Source organism: Scomber scombrus, chromosome 9, assembly GCF_963691925.1.
Source record: "Scomber scombrus chromosome 9, fScoSco1.1, whole genome shotgun sequence".
In the NCBI taxonomy this organism is placed as follows: Eukaryota; Metazoa; Chordata; class Actinopteri; order Scombriformes; family Scombridae; genus Scomber; species Scomber scombrus.
In genome coordinates this window covers 15,588,634-15,611,776 of record NC_084978.1, presented here as the reverse complement: position 1 = coordinate 15,611,776, position 23,143 = coordinate 15,588,634, and the positions used below count along the sequence as shown (strand labels likewise).

At 38.0% G+C, this 23,143-nt stretch overlaps 1 protein-coding gene across 3 annotated transcripts in view; it reads left to right on the top strand.

Moving 5' to 3' along the window:
- Window positions 1-22,795, top strand: part of pcdh11 (protocadherin 11) — a 114,426-nt gene extending 91,631 nt beyond the window's left edge. For all 3 annotated transcript variants that reach the window (XM_062425463.1, XM_062425464.1, XM_062425462.1), the window contains one exon: window positions 22,332-22,795. In XM_062425463.1, coding sequence (XP_062281447.1) covers window positions 22,332-22,795 — 464 coding nt within the window. The remainder of the gene's footprint in view (window positions 1-22,331) is intronic.
- Window positions 22,796-23,143: the final 348 nt, after the last annotated feature.

Here is a 23,143-nt window from a genome sequence, read left to right as displayed (position 1 = left end):
ATTAAAATCTGAAAAATAATGGTAACTTAATAAAATGAATTAATCTGACAACCGCAACTGAGCAATACGCATGTAGTGAGTTCATAAGATAAAACAAATGAAAAATGGACTGTCATGTTTTCCAGTAGAAATTGTAAATTATTATTGAAATTTAATGTAGTGTCTTTTAGTATTAACAAAGGTACCTACATTATGTTCTGTGTTTATATATTAAAACAAAACATTACCATACATAGTACACTATAAATAATTAATTAAGCTTTGGTTAACTGGTCTTCATAGGTGTGACAAATTACTGTGTCAAATATGATGTCCATGTTTTTTTACAATACAGACTTTGTACACTTTGTAGGCAATTGCAAATCTCTGAATAGTCACCAACATCTTGTGTGTCTCAATTTGCTTAATCTGACTCATTTAAAAGTATACGATTGGTCAGGTCCTAATCAACATTTTGTTTATTTATGTTTGTTTGTTTATTTATGGCTAGGGTCACCATCATTTTTTTATATCGTCATTATTATTATTCAGCATGAGCAGCTGCAGTCCATATAGTTCATTTAGTAACGGCACACTTATTTTTTCTCCTCTTCCCGGTTGCTCTTTGTTTGCTTTTACATTGGCGTGTTAGAGATTTTGAGATCTTATAACTGTAAAAGCCTCCTAATTTTTATTTTTATACATCTTGTCATGTTGCCCTGACAACAGACTTGGCAAATCCATAGAGCAAGGTGCACAACTGCTGGGCCATAGAAAAAGGGCAGATTGATGTACAAAAATTGTAATATCACCTGGACTAGGGTGTCTGATGTCTCTTCGCTCTGATCTTCACTCTGAATATTTTGTTGATGTTGTGAAGTCACATTTTCACACAGCCGCACCATGTGTGCGTGTGAGGTTTGTGTGCATGTGTGTGTATTTTGCCAGTGGTCTGGCAATCATAGGGAATAACACAGCTCCATGATTGCACACTGCCCTTGAAAAAAAAAAAGTATTCCCAGTTGAACTCAAAACAGCCCGAAGCCTTTCTCGCCAAACTTGATATTTTCTCCTGTATACATTCTCCTATAGGTGTAGAAAAACATAAACGGAAAGAAAGTGTTTGTGACACTGAATTACAGTTGGACGCCTACAATAAAATATGCTCAATCCTCCTACACACAAGGAAAATGTTGTTGGTTCATGAAAGAAATCAGTTGAAATGAAGTGATCTGCTTTTCCATTGAGTAATTATAAGATTACATTACCACATGAAACAAGTATAAATATACTGTATATCAGATAACAACATATTGTATACAATTAAGCACTGTGTGTTGTGAACAAATGTGATTTAGTGCATCCCAGGTTAAGTGCTATTTTCATCCACATGTCAGCTGGTTGAGGCTTTTTTTTCTGGAAGCATTTTAGATCTGACATGTTTTTTCTTCTTGTTAAATGTCACTGACAGGTTTTGACATGAAAACTTAAGTTAGCGGTATCCAACCTGTCATACTGTATTTGTACACAGCTTATGTTTCCTTCTGAGTTTAGGGGAAAGGAGGTGAAGCCTGACAGCAGACAAGGGTTTTTAACAAACCTCCCCACATGCATACATAATGCCCCATTTCAAAAAAGAAAGTTTGCCGCTCCATTTAATACGTAGCATTTCTCTAAGCGCCCAGAGGATACCTTCTGTCCACAGCTTCTATCAGCTGCATGTACTATACTTAGCAACCCTGAATCTTACTATATGGCAACACAGTTCAACACACCCCCTATCTTCGCATCAAGGGAATGAGTGATTTAGTATAATGAGAATATGCCTCCTGAGGAATCCATGTGCCCATGCAGAGTCAAGTTTCTTGGAATAATCCATCTCATGATGCATTACATCTAGTTTTTCCAAGATGCACTTTGGTTCGCCGGACAAACTTTGGGCGTAATGCATTGGCTACATCAGCTGCTACACGCTGTGTCCATGTTGCGTGGATATTGATTGATGTAGCTGATTGTTACGATTACTGTCCTACACAGCAACGGACAAGGCCGATAGAAATCCTGTGGATTCTATGGCTCAAGCAGGTTTAACTCATCAGCAGAATAGGAATCTCTTGAGTCCTCAGGGAGTTGTTGGGGGATACATCAAGGGCAGGTGCGAAGAGACAGGTGACCCTTGACCTTTGCCTCCCACTATCTGACCTTGGAATGAGATTTCTGTCTCCAAGCTCAGGCTTAAATCTTCCTTACTGAATCAATTTGATGATGTATAGAGGGTTCGGCAGGAAGCTTGGGATAAGAGCTCAATATCTACTGTAAGTATAAAGAGTCACATGGGACCTGGTGTATCTGTTAAGTCACCTCTTTGTTTTCTACACTTTTCCAATGTACCAAATTCAGCAAAAAGGGAGACATGGCAGTGCACTAGTATATGCCTCAATTGTGTACTACACAGCTTCCTGATTAGTCCTTACCCTTTGCTTTCTCATATATTTGCATAATGAGCTGTATATTGGTATTAGTAAATATAATTAGCTGCTTACGTTCAAAAGTGAACTCAGGATATATGTGGGGACTTGTGCTACACAGAAATGTATTGCTTAATTTAAAACTCTTGCCAGCAAATTCAGAATTATTGAAATTGTCTTTAAGCTGTCTGTGAGGTTGCATGAATACTTTGTTGCATTCCAGTAATGTTCATGCTTACTGGTGTCACTGGTGACAATTTCTTCATCAATAAATGGACTACATCCTAAGTTTTAAAAAAATAAAATAATAGTAACTGTTTAAAAAGATCCAGCATCTTAGATCAGATTATTATATTTTGTCTTACTTGTATATACACAATCACATGTGGTGGTGGGAAACACAACTAAATGGAATTTGGCCACATAGACTTGGCAACTCAATGTGACCAAGGATTAAGGATGGCTTGCTTGTCAAAATGCAATCTCTGAATGCAGTGATGATCCACAAGCAACAAGACATCCGTTCAAAGGCCTGAAAATGATTTCCCTCCTGCGAGCAAGACTGCAACCACAGAGGAAGAGTGGAGCATGAATTACTGGACACATTATGAATGAGCAGTCATAATATGAGTAAGAACTTGCTTCCTAGCTGTGCTTTTGACATGTGACATGACTTAAGATATGACTTTTAACATATAGATAGTCAATTTGCTCTGTACCATCAAAAGTTATTTATTACATCTTAAAACCGAGAAACACACTGATGAAAACATATGAGAGATATGTTGCATACACACAGAAAAAAAGTGTTGATTCTGAGGATGAAAATTATTATTATTTCAAATCATGGTCATGGTCATGGAGAGACTTTGTTGTACTGTAAAGTTATACTGTAAAGCTCCAGACAAAAGTTTATATCACACAAGCACTGAATTTAATTTTCAAATGTGACTGTGGACTAAAGTAACTCATCTATGTTGTGCAACATTTCACCTCAAGTTAATACTGCAGTTTTCTGATCAAAGCCAAAATCCATAAGTGAGTTTGAGGTTTCAGTAATAACATGGGTTATTTATTAACATCTCGCAAGTTTCCCTAACCAATGTTATTTCACATTTGAGTCACTGTGTGAAATGTTTTTTTTTTCTTTTTACAGAATTTTCATAATAACTAAAAAGTTGAAAGACCTTAATTATATGGTGTAATCATTACCATACAACATCGCCCTATAACCACTCAGAATATTCAACATTTATGACTATTTAAACTGATTATATTTTAGCTGTTTATAAATCAGTGTAATTTCACGATCTAAATATTCTATTTTTATACAGTATGTACCAGGGTAGTAGTGACTAGGTGGCACACATGGCTAAAACATCAACCAGGTGGTGGTTTGAAATTTCTCACCTTTGGAAGGAGCGAAAATAAGCAGATGGCAGGCCTTTAGGGTCCAAAGCACATTGTCGACAACGAATTACAGTCCAGAGGGGAATGGGATGGCTGATAACCTCCATCCCATGGTTCCATCTGCTGAATCCTAAGCAAGGACAGTGCACGCAGACATGCAAACTCAGTCACTGCCATTTTCACTAGCTTGACGCAGAATTGTACAAAAGGTGAACAGGGAAGAAACAATTGTTTTCAGGGTTTGTCAAGTAGCTTTCCTGGACAAAATGTAGTTTGTTTTGGTAATACAGTACAGCATGATGCACCAAGAGCACATCTAGAACAAGGCAGAAATGTATTTATTGTCACTTCTCATTTTGTTGCGACACTGCATAAAAATTATAACTATTAAGCACTTAATTACATATTTATTCACTGAAAATGTTGAATAATGGCCTTTTTTTCTGAATCACAATAATTGTAAAATAACTCATAATAAATGAAGGATGATGTAACAATCTAAATTAGATGGTCAAAAGGATTCAAACTGGCATTTGTTCCTTCAACACAATACAATCTCCTGATTATTTTCATCTATTCAAAGCCTTCCTGTATGGCTCTTGGGGTGATCCAGAAAGAAAAGACTTAGAAATAGCAAGCAAAGGCAATTGTCAGAAAACACATGCCAAGCCTGTCTTTTGTGCTGTTGAAACAAAGTGGTTTGTCATGTTCTGTACATTTACCAGGTTTCAAAATAGGCTTTCATCACAATAGGACTATCTAAATCCTATTGTGGCAGAACAAGGCAATGTTCTCAGAATCAACCAGAAAAGGAATAATGTTGTATCTAATTGCAGTTCCCTCACTATATTCTCCAACTGTGTTTAATCTAGCTCCATTCATGCCCATGCTAATCACAACATAGTCTGTGCTGGAGAATTACCGCCAAACATAATTTAGGCTGTTATAATTACACAACAGGCATTGGCAGAAGCCTCCAAAGCCATCAATATAAACTACAGAGATACAGTTAGTTGTTTTAATTGATGTCTCAATATTTGAGACCTACAAGAAAGAATGGACAATCAGAAGTTACTGTATCCAGCTTTATTGAAATTGCAATACTGCTGCAGCCACCCTCTCATGCTCTACAAAACCTGCTGCCTCCACAATATTGCTCAGCTTATTTGTATGTGACGGGAGGTCCCCTCTCCTGCCACGCTGCTATGAGGAGTGGGTACAGTAAGAAATCAAAGCCTCTACTGAAACAACAGCTGTTTCTACTTATGTAATGGCTGCAGGATGACTGTTCATATCCTGGCTCGTTGAAGCTGTCACAAATCATTAATCTCGGTCCAGTCTATGGGGCCATGCTGTCGCGTTGTTTTTAGGACATCTGTGGCAAGACAGAAGCAGGACACATCATTTTATCAGGCACTTCACACCTTCACAATCATACAAGATAGTTTAAAATGATCTGTCCTCACCTGCAAATCTTATAATGCCAAAGTGAGTTAATTAAATGTCATTGAGCTTCTCGTGTGAAGTTGATAAATGTAAGATCTGGCTACTCAGTGCATGTATTCTGAGAAAGAAGAAAATCAGCTAATTCACACAAGATATAATATAGAATTGTTTCCCCTTTTGTGAACACTTAACCTTTCAAAAGGTACTATGAGGAAAAATAAACTCACATTATATCAATTAAGCACTAATTAAGCAAGAAAGCCATTGCACATTTCTTCATAGTGGGTTTATGTATTTCTGTTGCTCCCCCTTGTGCACTGCTACATACTGTATGCTGTAGGGTGGATGCACACTGCAACAGGGAGCCTTGTAAAGGTACCTCAGACTGAATAGCACATCAAGCAGCTTAGCCCCAGCATTAGTGAGGTCTTAAGTAACTTTTCAATACAGCAAGACATTGAAAAGAGACACTGAGGGAGACAACATGCCCTCTGCTGGTTGGTAAAAGCAAATAATTAAGGAGAGTTTGACTGAGACTTCCTTAAATACTTACTTGACAAAATGTGCTTAATACTAACCATTTACTATTTATATTTATTTGGCATTAATGTATTGGATCAAGTAAATACAGGTAGAGAAGCTGTGTACCTTTTGTGTGCAATACCTTTTGCTTCAATTTACAACATGCATTTATTTGGAGAAGTGATTACTGGTGTAAATGTGTTATGTGTTAAGTGCATTTCCACATTCATATTAATTATACTGGTAAGACCATTATAATAGGGATTTGATTTTGAAAGAAAAGAAAGTGAACATTTTTATTTAAATCTATTTTTATGTATTTATTGCTGATATTTTGCAAATTAGCACAAATGCATAATAAATGCATTGAACTGTTAAAGTGAGATGTACAGTTTGGCCCAGCTCATAATTGCTTTTTCAAAGACTAGCCATGGAAGTAATTAGAGGTCGGCGTAAAAAACACTAACCATTCAGATAATCAGCTTGCCATTAACACCTTAGGGGCAGTATTCTGTTATCAGCTTGACTCTACTTGGAAAACACATTCTCTGCATCTGATTTGCAGGCTTTACTCTTAAGACGCAAAGTGTCACTTGATTGATTAGTACAAAGGTCATCATGTAATACTCCCAGCACGTTTGTGGCCCAGGAAGTTATTGACAAAACAAAATTGATAGATGGCATCATACTTTTCAGCAAGTGTGTTGTTTAGCAGCAGCCCCATGTTGAGCAGAATAAACTAATTAGGCAGTCTCTTTTTTCCTGAAACAAAATCTCCTTTTATTGCCTGACCTTTCATGGTGGCCATTGACAAACTTGTGATTGAGTGTGAATTTCATTATGGAGAGAAACTCATCTTTATTGATCAAATTAAGAGGCAGGTTGCAGGAGGGGAGAAGGCTGAAAGGTGTATTCTGGAGAATAGAATCACTATCATTGGGCTCCAAACCACCATGTCAACTCAGCGACCTCTCTCTTTTTTTCATATTTCACTCTGAATTAGCTTCACTGTAGAGGTTTGACTTTCATGCAGTACATTTCAATGTTGAATTTGAGTGAGAATACAAACTAAAACGGTCTCGGGAGATATATGGATTACTTCAAATAATGAGGTTATGAGGAAAGACAAGATTTTGTTTTATCAGACACATGCACAATTGTTGCCTGACCATATGGTCCACGTTCATTTGGCAACAGGTATAAGGTGCAAATAACTGTGAATAATATATGCCTGCTTTCACATGCCAGTACCTTGACAGCTTTAAAGACAAACAATGCTTGCTTTCAGTAGGAAGTCATGCAGTTTTATTTATGGTTAATTTAATTTATTTACAGTATTTCAGCTTCAATAATTGATGCACCATCCATGGATCATTCTTTTCACAAGGAGGGAAGACAGCATCCTATTTAATTTTGTTATTTTCCCATTAAAACCTGAGAAAACATCAAAGGCAGAATGATTTAATTAACAATGTGGAGAGTCTGTGTACAGCCGTCTTCATTTTGCAAATTACTCTTTGCTGAGAATAAGAGACTTATCAGGTCCATACAGACATCGCTGCACACCTCAAAAGAAGTTGTGTTGACACAAGGAAGGGGTAAAATACATGTCTCCCCCAGACAGAATTATCCACTTCACAGGTATTTTCAGTTTACAGTTTCCAGGTTGGAAAATTAATACCCTTTCTTCCTCTGCCAGTAGAGTTTACAATTCTTTGTTGTGTGCTCTGTGAAGTGTGGATTGAACAAGAAATAGAAGGAGAGTTAAGTGTTGTGTATGGAATATCATTGTGATTTGTTCCTTATAGCATTTCAATTCCTGATAATTGTTTTTGACTGTGTCTTCAGGAAGACATTAATGATTATTCCCCTCTTGCCACTTGGGTTTAGGAGTTTTCGGTATGTTTATCACTACTTGTGGCCAAGATGTACAATATAGCCCCGAGAAGTGTTCTCAACATGTTTAATAATGACAATGAATAATAATTCCGATAAAAATGGAAAGGAATACCAGCTGGGGCATGTTAACCACTTTAAATGGTAATTGTCCCACCTTGCTCTTTAAAGACCTATATGAATCAAAGAGCAATTGAAATGAAAACGATGGGAGCCTGAAACATCCCTTGCAGTCTCTTAGCAATGAACACATTGTTGAAACCATTTCAGCGCCACAGATCATTTGTTTTGACGTCTCTCCAACCACACTGTAGTGCACAATGTTTTTTTTTCAAGATCTCAATGTTGTCTTAAGGTGAGGTGTGATGTCTGATTATATTTCCATAATGAATTATGAATGAAAATGACAGGGGTCAATGCCTGCAAATTAGTAAATTAGTTTATTCTACTTGTCAAACAGATATATGGTTAAAACCCAGCCTTCCTTATAGGCATACTATGTAGGATGTGTCGGTTTCACCTCCGCACAAACCTGCTGGAAGGTGCTGCGTTGCCGGATTTGGTATCAATGCAGCCGAAGCGCAGACTTAATCTGCTGTGGCCTCTCTGCTTTGAGTGTGCGTGTGTGTGTAGCTCAGCTTCACCCTAAGTCAAATAGATCCCGACCTTACACCCTGTGTTATTGAATGGGGGCTACAGACCCACTGCCCAAAGGTTGACACCCAGAAACACCCCAAACACAGCAAAAATAAAAAATAAAGTACAGGCAGAGGGCAGAGTGTCTGTAGATACATACACTGCCACACAATTCTAGTGGGTGATGATTAAGAAGCTTTTTTTAAATAGTTTTTATCTTTATGAGACATTGTTTTTTAGGAAAGTCTTACATAGCGTGCCTTTATGTGTGATTTCAATGAATTGACTACCTGAGAACCACTGTTAAAATAAGTATGGATGTGTGGGTGAAGAGTGGAAGAGAGGTAATGAAAGAAATGATACAGGAAACAGTCACCATATGACCAACATATGGTCTGTTTCTTAAGACTGTATCCTTGCTGTATCAACAGCTTGCAGAAGAAGTCAATGGGTCCAATGAATGCTTTTAAAAGCAGAATGCTTAAATTTGTCAAGATGAAAAACGTATCTAGAAATATAAACAGACAAAAGCAATAACAAATTGTAAACAGAGAGATAACAGGAGAAAGAGCTAAACAGTGAGTATTGGCAAAGACGAGACAGAGAAGATCTTTTTTTTCTTCAAGGGGTGACACTTCTAGCCAATTCAATATCATACCTATGTTTTGTTATAGTGTTCTTCCTCCTGCTTGACATTTCTGGGTTACAAAGTGCCTATTACAGCTCACCATTGCCATGTTTCACATACATTCACATTAAGATATTTTTGACAGGAATGATCTTTTGTCTTTTGAATAGTGATCTTGTGCTGTTGTTCGGATCGTGAGCAAGCCACTGCAGGTGAAGGAAAAGGAAGAGAAAAGCAGAAAGTTGTGTTGATAGGAATGTCACATTTGATAGAATCACTTTAATTACATGCGTACATTAAGGTGTTCATCAATGCCTGTACATTGTATTGGCTAATGCCATGCTTTGAATGACATTCTAATTCCCATTTCATGGGACAATGAAGAGAAAGCATCTGGTGCTTTATCATTTATTTTAATCATTATTTTAATTATAGCTTCAATCAATCATGGACAACCTTCAGTAACATTTGATCAGCAACCAGTTTCTTGCCAAGAAAACAATAAAGCCTTCAAAATGTGGTGACAGAGGATTTAAAACGAGTTTGGAACAATGTTGATCAACGCTTCTACAGTACTACAACTGCTACTACTACTATAATACCACTACTACTACTACTCATAATAATAATAGTAATAATAATAATAATAATAATATAACTACTATTACTACTACTACTACTACTACTACTACTACTACTACTACTACTACTACTACTACTAATAATAATAATAATAATAATAATAATAATAATAATAATAATAATAACAGTAGTAATTTATACATATACAAAACTAATTTGATTATTTCTTTTTTATTTTATATGCTGAATTTGTATCTTGCACCCTGAATGTTTATTGCAGATGATAGGTATTGCTGAGGGAATTGGGAGGGGTCATGCTGGGGAGCGGCTGTTTGGCGAATGTCATCAATCAGCATTAACCATCAGCTCTGAGCTATTGACTGATGATTCACCACGGCAGAAGCTCCTCTGACTCTAAAATGAAAGGTAGCAGCGGCAGCGGCAGCAGCAACGTGAGGCAGAGACATTCAGTTGATTGGCACCTCGTTGAGTCTGGCAGGGGAGCCTTTGATTGCACTAGCTGTCAATATCACATAATTGTTTTTCTTACATACATGGTGCCCTCTGATTTTTCTTTTGTTTTGTTTTGTTTTTTGTTGTTTTTGTTGTTTTTTTTGCTGCAGGGTGTACCATTATGCCTGTATTGCATGATGCCGCTACTTGAACATTTTTCCCTTTTTTGGGGAAACAAAAGTGTATCTAAAAAACACACACATGCACCTACAGCAACCATATTGACGTTAATGTGATTACTCACTCCACTTATTTAATTGAGTAATATTTTATGGCTACATTGACCCTGTTGTTGATACTGTGAACAAAACATATCATGTTTATAAGCTTACATCACCCAATATGTTATCACCAGTGCATTAAGATTCATAACCCACACTAGACAGCTAGATTAGCTGCGTATGGCTGTAAATCTGTCCTTCACAGCAACCCTAGGGTGCATCAGAGTAGCCAGTTATGCCTTGAAGCTTTAATTGGGACCCTTTCAATTATCACATTAAGTGTGTTACTGGAATACATATACTGAGCACAATTCTGTCTTGACGAGGATGAACTCAGCATGTATTCACTGGAGTTGTGCTTAAATTGAGTTTCAATTTCTTCTTAAATGGCACCCATAACTGCCAGAGGAACTGTTCAGGGCTGACAGAGCAACCCCAAGGTCAGTGCAGAAGACAGGATTTAATTGAAATTGAAACTGTCCACCTGATAGTTTAAAATAATTAGCTATATCAGAGTGAAGAGAGGAAGAGTCGAAATGAAGGAAAATAAAAAGGACATCATCCCAAGATAAAAATGGCAGACTGGTGGCAAGTCATCAATTTGAGTGAATTGAATGTCACTATGATTGACTGGATTTGACTCTGCATGTCACGTATGAAACTCAAACAAGTAATGCAAACAAGACAAATGGCATTAAAACTTTGCCAAAAGTTTACAGAGCTGTTTTTATTCTCTTAGACAAGGCAAAAGTATTGTTGGAAGTGATTGGCTTTGATACAGGCTCTCATGCTAAATAAGACACTCAACAGGCCACTAAATGTTCATGGAAACCAAGTTTCTTGTTTCTGGCAGATACAATATTATGGATGCATGGATCCCAAAATCACCTACCCTGTTCTAGTATCTTTCTCCTCCCACCCGTAAAACAAACTCTGCCACCTTCAGCCCTGAAAGACTTCACAAGTCACTTCTGCTGGGCGCAACATTTCCGCACCAGTTAATAAATGGGAAATGAATTGTATCAGTGTTGCTGTCTTTGCTCATAGTGAATAGGAAATTATCATAGAGATGGGTATTGGTGCCTTCACACACTGAATTACATTGAGAGAAAGGCTGTTTGTCTCATGGCTCACACACATGCACAGAGGCGTGCATGTGAGCACACGGAAACAGCAGCTTGAAATAAACTGCAGGATGAAATTGGCTATAGTGATGTCATCGTAGCAGTAGTGGTGGCGGTGATCAGCCAGGAAGCACTGGCAATTTTCTCCTACAATTTCACAAACACCCAGACATGTTATTGACATTCAGGGCTACTTTTATGTTTTTTTTATTGCAAACTTCCTGTCTCTCCATGCCATGCCCAGAATCTGCTCAGACATGTCAACATTACAGGCTATACTAGATGCAAGACAGAAGAAATGTGACATACCCTTTGTGGGTGTTTGTCGTGTTAGAGGAGGACGAAGCAGCTGACATAAAGAGGATGGCACCCCGGGACAAACACTATATACAAGAGTCCTCAGGGACTGACAGGCCACAAAATCAAAGACATGGGGTGTTAATATCTGATAGTTAACGCTGTAGGCTAAACAGCATACAAGACATCGAGGTCAATGGGTTGCTGGGAGTCTCTGGAGCAAAGTAGTTGTACGGCTATTTTCACTTTCTGTCTCTCCCTCTGTGGACTGTTGTAGCCACTGGAGCTTTCTCTTCATCATCACAGGCAGAACACAATCAGCGAACCTACTTTCTGCTTTTGCCCTTTTATTTTATTATATCTTTCTTTTTCTTCTTTATTCCTATTGAGACACCTCTGTTTAGAAGCTGAAAGACTGTTAGACTTGCCACCAAAAAAATTAAAGCAGTGCCGAGGACTGAATCAGTTTCCAAGTCCAAATGGTTTGATGGCAATATTCAGTATATTTAGCTCAAATCTAAAACAGACAAATATATAATTGAGGAGACCATAATGAATTATTTTGTATTGTACTCAGTAACTTGATTTCAAATATGAGTTTATCAGCATTACAGTAGAATCAAACTGAATATAAACAAAATCTTAATTATATTCACTTATTATTGCATTATATTCATATTGTGATGATTTAAATATGCTTCAGTTATTGTATTGAATTAAATCACCATGCATCGTAGTTATGTGCTACACTTAATCTGTGTCAATAATAGTACTATGTGATATGGGTAATACTGGCTGTAACATCCATTAATTGTGTTTGTGTAAGGGTAACTGTTTTTATGATGAGACAGCCTCATGGTTATTTGGTCTGAGAGTGAAACTGTAATTAATGGTTTGGTTCACTTAGAGTGCTGATACAACAGCAGCAAAATAAATCTTTTGCTCTCCTGGAGCAAGTGGAAGTCGCTTAAGCAACAGATATTTTAAGGATCAAAGTATCAAGTATCAAATGTGTTTATTAATTCCACAGGATGTTTTTTTCTTCACAGATTTTGAAATACATTTTAATTTTAACTGCATTATTTATGGCCTAAACTTTATGCCTCTTCTGCTTGTGATTTACCAGCTGCCATTTTACACACACTTTACACCCAGTATGTCGGTCTAGATCTGTCGCTCTCTCTGTTCTGAATGTTAGTTGACAATGCCTGCACTCAGCATACCCCAAATAAAGTGTGTGGTGACAGAAACATTAACACAAGCCACTGAGTACCTCTGTGATTATAGTGAGCGCATATCTGTCAGCCAGGTCCTGGAGGAGTAAAAAGCATATATCTGAACTTTCAGTGGTTGGTGTTTGGGTGGAGGATTGTGACAGTCAACATCAAAACAGTAAAAGTAAAGCTGTGATTTATTGAATGTGCCGCTTGTGTCTGCTTTCATGTTTGCTAGTGATACATTATATGACTTTTCCTCTGCTTTCAAGAACATGGCGATGCGGATGAATTAAACATGTTAAGCAGGAACAGGTCTTTCTATGAAAGCCTTACCCTTTTTATGATAACCCCTTTTTAGACATTCAGTGGACTTATCACAGTGTATAAATAGGACAGAATTCATTATTCAGGGGAGGTTTCAGTGAAAAATTAATAGTTGTCCCCGGAGGAGGGTCTGTGGCGCTTTGGAAAAGGAAAACCTTTAAAATGTACATGCACAGGGGGATCTGGGCAGAGTCTGCCCCTCATATTAAAACCTTTAACATGCTACACTACACACCGATATTGCAAATATACATTTTCTAAGCACTAATGCCTGAGACTAATACCATATTCAGTCAGTATTCATGTCTAAGCTGTCCTGTATTTTGAAGATTGAGAAAGAAAAAGCAAAGAGAGAAGGAAGATATGGCATGAATGTCTGGTCCTGACACTGACACTTCATATAGATTGCACAATTTCTGGATTGCCTGTTGTAGGACAAAACACTGTAACTTCAGCTGTTGACATTCAAGGGAACACTCCTCTTTTTGTGACTGAACACACTGAATGTTTTCACTTAGAAATACCTTACTGTACAATGTGTACGTAAACACACATCCATAAAAAAACAACAAAACACTCCTACTCTCAGCTCTGTCATATAAGAGATTACAATTTTCACCATGCCCAGATCACTCACGCACTCAATCCATGCTGCCGCTGGTGCTGAGTGGTTTTCAGCCTGCCAGTTATCTGTTGAAAGATGGGCTTCACGATGCTTTTGTATCCCCTTCCTATCTGCCTAGCCATGGAGGCAATAACAGTAATGTATGGCTAAGGGAAAACAGAGCTAATCATCAATGACTGCAAGATATATAGCATATGCAGTGGCACCTTGTTTATTACCCTCTTCTCCTCCTGCTGAATCCATTGGATATACAGACAGGCCACCAGATCTGAGAGCTTCTTCAATGTTAATTTGATTCATTCTTGTTTTCCATAATAATTGGGGGCAATAGGTCAATGTGATGAATTTGCTTGTTACATGACACAGGATGTAGCACAGCTTTGGTTGCTGTACAGTCTCTCTCGTCTGTCCTCCATCAATGTGAACAGAGGCTTTTTATTAACTATTATGCACTCGTTATACTCCTAATGCAACAGGTTTAATTCTTGGAGGACCTGCTTAGGCTTCAAATCAACTTTTAATTATATTTTAAACTGAAAGCTAAGTGACATTTACATTTTTAGATAAAAGTCATTCCCCTAAAAAATCATGATTGTTTAGATAGTAGTCTTGCAGGAACAATCCAATCTTCTTGCAAATATCAGTTAGCTTTGTCAGGTCCCACTTAATCAGCCTATTTTCCTTCCTTTTTTTAATCCGTCTGAAATATTTTCTCTTCCTTTCCATTCCATGCATTTTATTTTCATTTCCCAGGCCTCACATTATCTACACAATATGGAAATTTTAGACATTCACCCATGTGCAATGAATTTTAAGGTGGATTCACTTTTTTTTAATCTTATAAATATGCATTTATGTATTGCTTCCTTGTCAGTGACAGCACACCTACAGTATATCAACAGTATTGTCCGGTGTCTGCGCAAGAACAGATTCACAAAGACGAGGAATGAATGTCTGTCCTTGTGTGAGATTTTCACCTTAGAAAAAGTCAGTTTATGTGTGTGTGTGGGTTTTGCGTATGCCCTTGTGCATCTACATGAGCAAGTCTTGTGTTTCTGCCCCCCATGTAAATCTCTGTGCCTCCTCCTCTGTGTGTCATTGTAGTGATGAGCGCTGATTGCAGATTGTTATGGTGTTTGCACCTCTCATCTATCTGGCCCATGCTGGGTATTTGGCCAGGCCTGATTGTGTTGATGGTGACACCGGCATCTTGTTCACGGGTGGCGAGGCCCAATAGTCCAGACATAATGAAGAAGATGTAATCAACCAATGTCACACACAAAATGTCAAGTGTCAAGAAGAAAGCTGTTTCTGTGTTCTACCTTCCTAACTGTGTGCTCTCTGTATGGAAATCACAAAATTGTGGTTGTTGATGCGGGATTTGCTTCTTTGTAAACATCCTTGAGGCAATATGATTTCTTCTCTCCCTTGGACAACAAATGTGACTTCAAGATAAAGGAATTTACATTAAATTAGATCTGTACATTGTGCTGGTGTTGTATATGCTCAGTGAAGAAATGGGTGCTTCAACCTACGACATACTTTTAATCAATGGCAACAAAAAGAAAGAAGCAAGTGCTTGGCACTGGGTTGTTCAAGGGATCCTTTCTTTCTTTGTGCACTTTGTCCTTTCCCTGTGCTTTGTTATTTGTTTTGGTGTTCTAATCTCAGCCAAGTCAATAATATTCTTTGTTGTCTGAAATTGTGTGTCGGGAACAAAAAGACCTCCTCCTTTTGTTGAAAGTACCTGTCTGTGACTTTTCACTCTCTCTCAGACTCCCAGATAAAGTAATCATTAGATGTTGTTTTCTGCCTGCAATTACTTTCAGTTACAATGGGTCAAACACTAAGAAAGCAAAAAGGGTCGAGAGAAGACAAGGCTAGATGGATTACAGGTGAGGAACTGTATAGGTCCCACAAGTGCTGATAAATACGTATGCGGCCTAGAGACTCACTGTTGTCAGCGGCGTCTCAGTAAATGCATCAAAAGTAATTAGTCTAGAATACAACCTCACTGCTCTCTTATCTGCGTCCCATTGTCTCCTATACAAAAGGCCATTCATTACGCCTGGCACTATTTGTTTTAAAAAGTAAAAAAGAGGAGCAATGGCTTTGCCATTTCTTATTTCTATCTCACTTTGTATCACTGCTACACAGGATTGCTCTGAAATGTATGTTTTCAGTGGCGAAATCCTCTAAGTGATTATTGTAGGTAATTCATGCAGCTTACATTATATAATCACTGGTAATGATGTCCTGTAGATGAAGCCTGTATGGGGATATTTATACTGTTTCATTTCACATTCTATAATAAATGTTATGAATAATGTTAATAAAATTCTAAGGGTAGCCTTGACAAGCTGTCTGCGTCAGCATGGCTTCTTATAGATCTTAATACATGTCAGCCTCGTACATGGCACCACTGACCTCTGTGGCATAGTTGATCCTTGCTTTCCAAAGAGCACGCCAAGTTTTTATTGCTACAATGGAATATTTACTTCCTCCTCCACGTCCTTGTCAGCAGTGACAATGACAGCTCTTATTGCCTTCGCCAGGGATTATACTGTACCTCCTCCTGATAAAAGTAAATAAAACCAAATAGCATTTGAGTCTGACGTGCAGAGAAAAGTTAATTTTCAGACTCATTGCCATAGAGACAGGATTATTCTAGAGAAGTCACAGACCTTGTATCCAAGCCAACATCCTTTTTTATTGTTAAAGTACTATATATGCAGGAGGCTTGGCATAGTTTTCATTCCTTTTAAAGCACAGCCTCTCATGAGGATTGCAATATCTTGAATAGAACATGATTTCATATATGAATATACATCTTCAAAATTATGAATTGGTCACAAGTGTACATCATAAATTGAGCCCTGAGAAAACAGGGAGGCTGGTGAACTGCATCAAGCATGTAAGTGGGCAGTTTCATATTTGTAATTCTGTGAAAGTGAGACATTAGTCCCTCCTTCAAATGATGATTGCCAGATCTGTGATGAAAGTAATGGCATCTTCTCTTCTCAGTGCAACACCAAGGGGTTTTAATAGCGCTATTATTATTAATGACCATCCATTTGCTTATCCAAATTATACGTTTGGAGTGGGTATAAGGACGAGTGCAGTGATAAAGTCTTGGCAATTACAAACCCAATTATTTCTACTGAGATTCTATTTGTTTGAAAGAATCTCCTATATTCTTCTGTTTCTGTCTCCTGGCCTCCCTCCAGACACAGAGACACATGCTTATACACCTTCTGTGTCCCTTTTTTCTCTCACTCTCAGTCTCATCTCAACCCTTATTACACAAGAACGCATAATATGATAATGATAATATTTTGCACTCGTGATTGCTGTAGTACTTGTGATACTCCAGGATGGTTCTATAACTCTCGATAAATGACGAAGTCTCCATTTTGTACATCTCATGCAGCTATATATAAGCCTCTTTTGCATTTTTATTTTATTGTTCTAGGCCTGATTAAACATGTTCATCCCAAACTAACTGACACTGAGAGGGTCAAAGCCGTTGGTAATAATGCATTGGGTGGTGAAAGGTGTATTTTTTTGGCAGAATTATATTCCGGAGTATGTATGAACTTTTGCACTTTTGTGAATTTTGTATGAACAGAATTAAATTAATTTCATTGAGTTTTGAAGCCTTTGCAATAAAGAAAACAGCAATGTTCTATAGTGACGTCAATGTATCCAAAATGTCTGTATTGAAAAGATTTTAGTATGGCAACCATACTTGTTATCATGGGCTTTACCTAGACAGTTTTACATTTTAATAAAGCATGCATGTGACAAATACAGTAAACACGTTCAAGTTTGACCATAGCCATTCATACTTACATGAAGTCAATGTACTGGAAGTGATACAGCTTTCATTTGACAATACATGAATCTGATGTTTATATGTTCTAAGCTAAAACATTGAAAATACTGCACCAGGTAACACTGTAAGAAGAGTTAGAGGCCTAGTCCACCTTCCTGATGGCTGTTTGAGAAATGTAATGTCCTAGATGCATGCAATTATCCTTTTAATTAGCAATAATGAGTTTGTGCATGCTGAAATAATGAGTTGAATCGTGATATGTGTGCAGGCCGTAATGTGAAGCTCATCAACATGTAACTAGCTCTGTCAGTAAATATCATCAACTGTCATGTTAAATATCTCATGCTGTTGTACTGTAAAGCCTTGATCAGGCAGCTAATATGCGCCCTAGCTGTGTGTGTGTTTCTGCCTGTCAGATCTTTTTTTGAATTTGTGAATGTCATGGCCATCAGACAAAAAAATCAAGTCAGATTGATTGCATACCAATATCATAGTGTAGTATAATAAAAAGGCCAAATATAACACAAAACATACAATCGTCATCATTGCAGATATCTTGTTGGTAAGGTGACACTTAAACAGCCTCATGGGATTGAGTCATACAATGTTTATCATGGAGAAATTAAATCATTACGGTATTACCTTATTGCTGAAATATATCTAATTAGAATGGTTTTTACTTTATTTATTATTTTGTAAGTTGCTCATGTCTTTTTTCCCTGCTACATATAGTACTGGCAACAGCACAAACATTGTGATTGACATTAATTTGTGATTGTTACACAGACATGCTGCTTAATTACACCACTGTATTACTGTTGCTGAATTATGACATTGGATCCTTTTTAAAGCAGAACCAAAGTGTCAGTAAAAGTTGGGCTCAGCTAGTAAGAATGTTCTGTATTTAATCCAAACATTAATCTTTGAAATTAGTAGGATAAATGTACTATTTAAAAAATGTATTTATATCTCCCCTTTTCAGTGATTGGATCATGAAAAGAGTTGTTATTGCATATTTGTCATTAAGACATGAGCATTATTTATAGGATAAATTAGCCACAGCTTTTCCAACTGATCTGTTTGTGACTGTCAGGCTTTTTTTAAGAGTATCCTGGCAGCAGCAGCCTGAATAGCACAGAGACATTAGGTGAGCTGCAGACTCTCAGGTTAGCTCTGAGGTCATAGTGACATCTAGCCATAAATTCAGGAGTTGAATAAAAAATAACACAAATGGTTGTTTTTTTGAGGATTTAAAGATAGAATTGAGCATCATTGTGTCTCTGTCATGAAACTCATGAGTTGTGTCTCCTAAATCCACAAACTGAAAGGACAGAATCTCAGGTGAGGTATGAAAACCTTACAGCAGCAAGTTATAGAGCAGCACATTACCTGCATGTTTCTATGCATTTATTTTGTTATAACATTTATTGTGACAGACTATAATATGTTATTTTTAAATACTGATTTTGGTCTCAGATGTATAGTTAAGTATCAATAAAATAAAAAATCTGAGAAAAAAAATCACGATATAAGTCCAGTCTCATGCAAGTCAACAAAAGCATATTCAGTAAAAAAATTTTGCAGAGTCAGCCTCTTCATATGTGTATGTGTGTGTGGACATGTGCCTATGAAAGAGGAGAGAGTGGTAGAGAGCAGGTACACAGACACAATTATTTTGGCTGTCCGACAAAAAATGTTCCTACCAAAGTTAAAACCAAACCTTCACCCTTGATTTCTACATTACAAGATTACAAGTACTTACATTATAGAGAAAGCAGATCCCTGCTTTGTGTTCAGTCAAACTATTAACTGTAATTTCTCTGCTTTTTCTTTTAGCACAGAACATATTTTTGGGAATCATCTGCATGCCATGCAGTATTGTCATACCTGTCTTTTACATGTGTCCAATGTTTATACAAGTTATTAAGTTTGAACACGCAAAAGGAAGGTCAGCTGAAGGTGGATGCGGTGGTTTTCGATCTGCAGCTAGCCAACGGATGTGTTGATGCTGCAAAACAAGATTGCTGTAGGCTACCACTGATATTGACCTTGTGTATGACCATAAGATCAACTAAAGGCCTAGAACTGTGGCACCGTGGGATGTCTAGAAATACACAACAAGATCATGGATAATAGATTACATTATGACAGAGCAGTCAAATCAGCCCGCAGGCTACTTTGAATCAGAACATGAATTGAATACCACTTATTTTTGGGAACCAGCAGTCTGAGGTGATTGCAGGTGAACTTTTATTAGATGTTCAGTTCAGTTGACTCCACAAGTAACTAAACAGGAATCACAGTTCTTTTTCAACCATATCACCACTGCTCGGTGAAGATGAATCATCTCAAATGAGAACAGTAGGTCTGATCTTAGTCGTGCTGTCTATTACACCCCATTGTTTGCCATTATCCCCACTTGTCTGCCATTCAAATTTCCTTGAAAGGAACGTAGAAAAGAACGTTCACAGCATCAGGGGATCCATGGCATCAGTGATGTGTGATTTCTACCGAAAGCTCCGAGGGGTACAGTTGTTTCCCCTGAATACAAAAGACAGTGGCATCACAAGCAGGCTGCGGCATACCTCTAGCTGACGAAAGCAGCCAGAGATGTCAGCAACATCACTCACGTCGTGTTCCCACCCTCCCAAAACCGCCACCGCCTATCCAAACTATCCTCCTGGAATAGGAAATAGCACAGGCCTATGTCTTTTAGAGAAGCTGGGTATGAAATATGGCATACATAATTCCGAGGCACTGAAGGCTGTTGACACAGAGCTGCTGTGAATTCAAGCTGTGTGAAGTCACAGAGCCACAGATTACCTTTCATTTGTAAAATACCCTACATTAAGACAACTTCACCTATTGTCTGTACTAATCAGTTAAAGTGAAGGATTGGGGGCGTCAAAATGTACTTGTGAATGTGTGTGATGTGTTAGGACCTAGGAACATTAATTATGTGTGCGTCCAGGTGCACTGTTGTGGAATAAGAAGTAAGTTTATGTTAATAGCATTACCTCATCAAAAAAAAAACAGTACCCTGAAAAGGCATCACCAAAGAAACACTTAGAGAATGATTGAGTCAGGGCACGGCCAATACTTGGCTCAGCCCTATTGTGCTAGCTCAGAGAATGAGAAAGCAGCATCCATTTTTGCCTTAATGAAGTTAGTGACCCTCTGAAAGGTGACACATTTACCACCCAAGGGATTTATACACTCCTGCTCCAAGGCTCCAGTTCAATATGGAGAGGACAGATTTGACTCCATGTGGGCACTCCAAATATATCCTCACAATTTATACCAGGCGATTCATTTTCAGACACTGCTCTCATAATTAAAGTTGACGCTGTGCTTTTCATCTGCGGTAGCACAGAAATACAAAAAAGTCAGTGCACTGGGCCATTATACAACAATCTAGATAGTTTTGCGAGGCTGGACTGATATCATTAAGAGTAATCAGAATAAAAATTTTCAGTCTGTATAATGCCGTATTTCGGTATAAAACTATAAACAAATTGGCAAGAAGATTTGCCAATGTCTGTGGAATTAAATTACACAGAGCATGCGTGCATGTGTGAGCATCTTGTGCGCATGAAAGAAATAGTGGTGCCAGTGTACTTGGGTCTAAGGCCATTTAATTATTGATAGCATTCTTACTTATGCAAATATACTAAATAATTTCTACATGACAGCTTGAAGCTGAGGCCTAGAGGACCGATGTGATGTTTGAATGAGGGCCCCTCTTTCCTTTGCATGGCCTAGGAAACATAACACTGCAGGCTCCTGGTTGCCTTGGTGCATACTGTTTTACATTCTAATTATCTGGCTTGACAGGCTTTATTGCTGAGGCTCAATGTTGAGGCCTCATTCCAGACTCATTCTACATGCGATGTCAGTGTAGGGATAATGAGATAAGATAGTTTGCGTGCTTAGCCTGTCCCAGTCACATCCTCATTCAGTTTATAGATTTTTCTTCTCTTCCATGCATGTAATCTGCATATTGTCATATTTAAGCATGTATATTTATTGTACCTGAAGATGCTGAAGATGCTCACTGTATTTACTGCTTTGTTTTTACTGCTTTGTTTTTGTTTTTAAATAAAAAAAATGTCTTATTTGACCAAATTTATTTTAGATTCTGAAATATCAAAAGAGTGTAAGGTCTGCCACATTGACAGTGATTAAAATAAACAATGCTTTGTTAAGATGTTCATTAAATATTTAATACAGTAAAGCCAATCCGAGACACAAACAGCAAGACATTTTTTTTCTAACTCTAATTAAGCTACAGGGAATTCATTGCATATTGTAGGTAAACAGACAGAGTCATGGGAGTACCAATGGAAATTAAATGCTCTGCTGGTGTTTTTCTCATTACAAGATAAAATGAAACATTTATCACTGACTTTCATTTTGCTAAAAGGCTGACATTTTGTGGGTCAACCTCTGATAAGACGACTACTTTCTTCTGTTTACATTATGATTCATGAGTTCACTCAGTGCTTTAACGGCACCCCTGTAGAAAATCAGCACATTCCAGCTGTATGTTTTGACCTGTTGGATTAAATATATTGTTTTCTTCTTTTCTCTTTCTCTCCTTTTTCACAGCTATCGAGGTGAACCTGCAGAAAGCTTTGGCTGAGGCCTCTGAGACCTGTACCCAGGAGTGTCTGATACTGGGCCACTCTGACAGCTGTTGGATGCCCCCAGCCCTGGCCCAGTTCCAGAGTCCTGGCAGCAACAGCCCCGCCTCCACACCTACCACCACTGCCATCTCTGGTACGCTCCCCTCCTTTGGCTTCCAGCAGAGCTGTAGCCGTGGATCCAAAGCTAACATGGGCTGCATGGGGGTCATGGATGGTCGCCATACCCTGGGCAGGTCTGTGCCTAAAAGAGATGAACTGGACAAAGGGATCAACCGGCCGCAGTTCTACAACACCCTGGACAGACACTGCAGTAGTAAGAAGGAGGATCCCGTCAAAGTCATCCCCCTGGCAAGCTTCTCCTCCCCTGGGCAGCAGACGCCTACCGGTGGGGGCAGCAGCTCCTTCTTACATGAGCACCAGTTGTAAAAGACAGATCTTCATTGGCCTGACATACATGTAACTCCATCCATAGATGGTTTTTTGTCAGTGACTTAATGATCATGTATGTATGCGTACGTGTGGAGGTATGCATTGTTTGAATAACTTTGACCAGCTCCAGCTCAATTTTACTGATGAAGACATCTAAGAATGGATTTGATCATGATGATGCTTTTCAGACAAAATCATATGGGATCAGTCTGACCACTTAGGCATTTGAAAGGAACAACATATCTGACCCATGTACAATACATAAAAGGTAGTTCTATACCAAAGTAGTTCCATCAGAGGAAAAAAAAAAATCTAAATGCTTTTGCTTTCAGTTCGGTGATGTTT